We start from the raw sequence: 4,607 nt of genomic DNA, 5'->3' as shown, positions 1-4,607 counted from the left end.
CTTCCCTAACTATTGAACTATAAAAAATAAAAATAAAAAATACTATTGCTCCTGTTATGACAATATAGACTTCTTAATGCTTTTAAATAAATTTACTATTTGACTTCCATTTAATGAGATTTTGTAAAAGCGTATGTTAGAAATTCATGTCTAAGAAGTAGTAAATTTCACTTTTTTATTTTGGAATACTAAGTATTTAACTCACACAAACATGGGGAGAGAGGAAAAGTAAAATGTCACATTGAATTTTAATGGTAAGAGTGAATGATTAATACTATAATATAATTGAACCGAAATTGATAGAGTTAAACTTTTGAGTTCAGTATTGTGATTCCTAACATGTTATATAAAGTCTTTACAAAAATTGGTTTCCAAAAAAACAAAAAAATAAATAAAAAAAAATTATAAATATATTTATCACGATGTTAATATCTAATTATAACAAACAAAGTTCCAACATTAAATTTATTGAAAGCATTTTCCTTTTGAGTTTTAACAAAGCTTTCTTAAAAAAAAAAAAAAAAAAAAATCATTTTAAGTTTACAATCAACAACTCAAAGGAGAGGAAACTAGAAATCCATGATGCAAAAATAGAATATTTTTTTAAGCCTTTCAACATAAAATTGGAAAATGGAATATAAACTTAGAGAGGGATATAAGAAGAGAAATCCTAACATAAAAGGCAAATGACAAAAAAAACAGTCCAACTTAAACAAAACACGATTATAGTGAATAAAGTGGCAGCTGTAAACTCAGAACAAAAGCACCTATAAAGTGATAACCTGTAGGGTCCTTCCGGAGTAAAATAGTGAAGGCCAAGTACGAAGAATAAAATAGTGAGTGTGCACAGTACGTGGGGTGAATGCGCGTGAGTAGCTTTAAACAGGATATTGTTGGGGGTTCAGAAAACAATGAGCAAAGCCAACAAGCAGGCAATTGGGTCGGCCAAAAGTGGAACACTGATACGGACTCTTGGCATTTCTTTCCAACACTATGTCCCACACTCGCCCAGCCCACCTTCCTATTCTCTATTCCTTGTCTCTCTTTTGCTCTCACTCACTCACTTCCATTTCATATGTACTATATATATTAAAACTCCCTTCCTATAAACAAACCCAGATCCCCTAAAAAACCCAATAGTCTTTTAGTTTTTGCTTTCACACATCTTTGTTAGTGTGTATTTTTTATTGGGTAATTCCTGTTTTCTAATTGTTGGAACTTCATGGAACTTCAACTGGGTCTCGCTCTTCCCACCAATCCTACTTCCGAGGCGTTTGATTTAAACTACTATGGTTTTGAGGCTAATAATAAGGAGGTAGATCGTGTTATTGGTCCATGCTATACTTCTAGCTATGAAGAAGATATTGATGACATCATCAACATCGACAACAACAAACGCAGTTTTGGCCAAGCCTTTGAGAATAGTACTAGAGATAGAGTTGTGCCTCGAACGCTTCCTTTGTTGCTTTGGAACAACAACAACCATCCAAGCGAGGAAGACGACCCTAAAGACCTCGAGAATCATCACTCTTTATTCGCTGCTAACAAGTATGTATATAATTGTATATTGGGTACTTTTTGTTTTTTTCTGTTTTGGTTTGATTAATTTAAATTGTTTTATAGGAATGTTGGAGATGGAGATGGAGATGGTGTTGTCGGGTGGCCACCAATTAAGTCATGGAGAAAGAGGCTTTGCCATGAGAACCAAGTTGTTAGAGCATGGAATAATCAAATGGTTGAGAATGGCTATGTTTGGGGAGGCAGAAGAGCATCAAACTCCATGTACGTGAAGGTGAAGATGGAAGGAGTTGTAATTGCAAGAAAAGTTGACTTAAGTCAGCATCATTCTTTTGAAACACTCACTGACACCTTAATGGACATGTTTAGGAAATGTAAGTTTGTATGTAAAAAAGTTATGTGTGTGGCACTGTGCGTTGAAAACGAGGAACAATGAGTGAAGCATCAAATTGACAAGTTTTTTTTTTTTGGGTTTTGTTCTAGGGTCGGAAGCTTGTGAGAAAAATTCGAACAATTATAAGCTCATTTATCAAGATAGGGAAGGAGATTGGCTCTTTGCTCAAGATGTACCTTGGAGGTTAGTGTTTGAATCCACAATCTGTATATATGTTAGCATAGATTTTAAAAAGACTCGAATTGGCGTCAAGAGAAGTCACTTTTGTTATATGAATTCAATTTTTCTTTTAATTGGTTATCGCACACTGTTTTTTACAATAGTTAATTCAAATTTTTTAAAGCAAAAATTGGAAGTAAGATGTGGACTTATTAACTAAAGAATTAGTGTTGATTTTTTTTTATAGGCTAGTGTGTTCAATTGATTGTATAAACAAGTCAACCAAAATAAGTAACATATGACAACTTATAAGAATGTTCCAATGTTAAAATTTTGTACGCGATGCTCACTAGTAGAGCAAAGGATGATTGCCATTTTTTTCCTGAGTGTGCATAGGTTGAGTTGAGAGAATTTTTTAACCTAACCCACTATGGTGGGTAAAAAAAATTCAACCTAACCCATCACATAAGTCCAATTTAATCCAATCCATCCCACATGGGTTGGATTGAACCCATGGGTTGAACAAATTATTATTATTATTATTATTATTATTATTATTATTATTATTATTAAATTGAGTAAAAAAAATATAAATATAAATATATTTAAAAAATCCAAAGATTAATATCAATATAACTCCTTAAAGGCAAATAACACTAATGACTAAACAACAATAGTAATTTACTAGGGTTTATATGAGCTAATTTACTTTTATATAGAATAGAAAGAGCTGGTTATTTTAAAAAATTTATTAATTATATAATATATTTCAAATATATATATATATATATATATATATATTAAATATATGAGTGGGTCGGGTTGGGTTTGGTGGGTTTGAAATTTTATGACCCAAACCCAACCTGATCCTCTATCAAAAAAAATTTTGTAACCCAACCCAACCCGACCGGGTCGGTTTTGACGGGTTGACTGCACACTCTATTAACCCTCTTAATAAGATATAATTTGTTTCAATTATAAAATTTTACTTTAAATTAAGGCCAAAATACAAAAATTTGTCCTGAAGTTTGGGTCAATCACAATAATAGGGATTTCAATTCTCCCGTATAAATCCTTGAGGTTTCCATCCCATCAAATTGACCACAAAGACTGGTTTTCGTTAACTCGATCTTATAGATAAAAAAATGACGTAACTATCACGTCACTACAGTAAGAAGACTAAAGAATTAATTTGTGTCACTTATTACATGATTTTACCATTCATACAAGTTAATGGAAGTTAATCTCAAAAATCAATTTAGTTGATATAAAAACTTTAGGAAGTTAAAAGGAAGAAATAAAACTTTGAGGGTGTTTTTGCAACTAACCCAAATCTTAGGGGGGTGTATATAAAAAAATTTATTAGTTTCGTAGCCTTTAATTTGAATGGCAAATAAATTCATAAATTGTAATTAATCCTACGAACGTACTTAAAATTCTCATCAGTTGTCATTGAATAGTAATTTTGAATTAAAGTTATTACATAAATTATAAATAAATAAAGAGACAAAGACTGGAGGATAATGACTCTTTTCTTAGTATTGTCATCAAACTGGAAGAACACAATTAATCATAGTTTATTTATAGCCAAAATGAGCATTTGACCCTTTTGTCTAAAAGATGTAGCAAAATGTCCATGTTCTGAAACTATTTAGCAAAATGTCCCTATTTTGAAACTCGATTTTAAAAAAATCAAGTTTCAATGAAAAACTCGATTCGATAAAAATGGAGTAATGTGAGAAATTTTACATGGAACTCAGAACTCGAGTTCCATTTTTTTTTTAAGTTTGATTTCACATAACTCGATTTTTTAAAAATCAAGTTTTTCATTGAAACTCTAAAAATCAAGTTTGAAACAAGAGCATTTTGCTAGATAGTTTCAAAACATAGGCATTTTGCTTGAAAATTATGATGAAAGTGATAAATGCTAATTTTGGCCATTTATTTATTGTTCCTGGCATGTACTTTTTATTAACTTCAGGAAATTTTGGGTTGGCAGGACTTTCATCCGGTCTGTGCAGCGTCTCAAATTGCTGAAGAGCAGTGGTTGATTCAACCGCGGTTATCCTACTCGGCCATTCTTACGTGTTTTAGTTCTATCTACATTTTTTGTTTTGTTTTTTGCTCTATCTATCATCGTAGACTCATATAGTCTCTATTTTATGAATTTTGGAAGAATGTGAATATAGTTTCTTTAGAAACATAACATCCTAACTAGCTGTATAACCTTATGGATATTCGACTAGGAAAAAAAAAAAAAGAATAACGTATGGAAAACCGTTTACCCACAACGGAAAAAAAAAATTTATTATAGATAGATTTTTTAGTTTTCTTTTTTCTTTTTTTCTTTCTGACCAATTATTATTTTACATTGCATAGAAGTGTTTTTCTTTGAAATGTCAACAAATAGCCGCATAATATTGTGCAAGTTTGGGGAATATTTGTATGTGTTTTCCTAATAACCACCAAGTATGGTCCAGTGGCTTGTCCACCACTGGATAAGACTCTAGAGTTCGACTGGGTTTACTCCCCAATT

The 4,607-nt window shown here is 31.4% G+C and overlaps 1 protein-coding gene across 1 annotated transcript; it reads left to right on the top strand.

Annotated features, from left to right (window-relative positions):
• Window positions 1–1,105: 1,105 nt before the first annotated feature.
• Window positions 1,106–4,405, top strand: LOC142644568 (auxin-responsive protein IAA28-like). The gene is made up of 4 exons (XM_075819154.1): window positions 1,106–1,548; window positions 1,624–1,892; window positions 2,002–2,095; window positions 4,071–4,405. The coding sequence occupies exons 1-4, from the start codon at window positions 1,223–1,225 to the stop codon at window positions 4,120–4,122; spliced, it is 741 nt and encodes a 246-aa protein (XP_075675269.1). The 5' UTR covers window positions 1,106–1,222; the 3' UTR covers window positions 4,123–4,405.
• Window positions 4,406–4,607: the final 202 nt, after the last annotated feature.

The sequence above is a fragment of the Castanea sativa genome, chromosome 1, assembly GCF_040712315.1.
Source record: "Castanea sativa cultivar Marrone di Chiusa Pesio chromosome 1, ASM4071231v1".
NCBI classification, from domain to species: domain Eukaryota; kingdom Viridiplantae; phylum Streptophyta; class Magnoliopsida; order Fagales; family Fagaceae; genus Castanea; species Castanea sativa.
The sequence above is the reverse complement of the archived record's forward strand: the minus strand, read 5'-3'. Positions and strand labels throughout refer to the sequence as shown.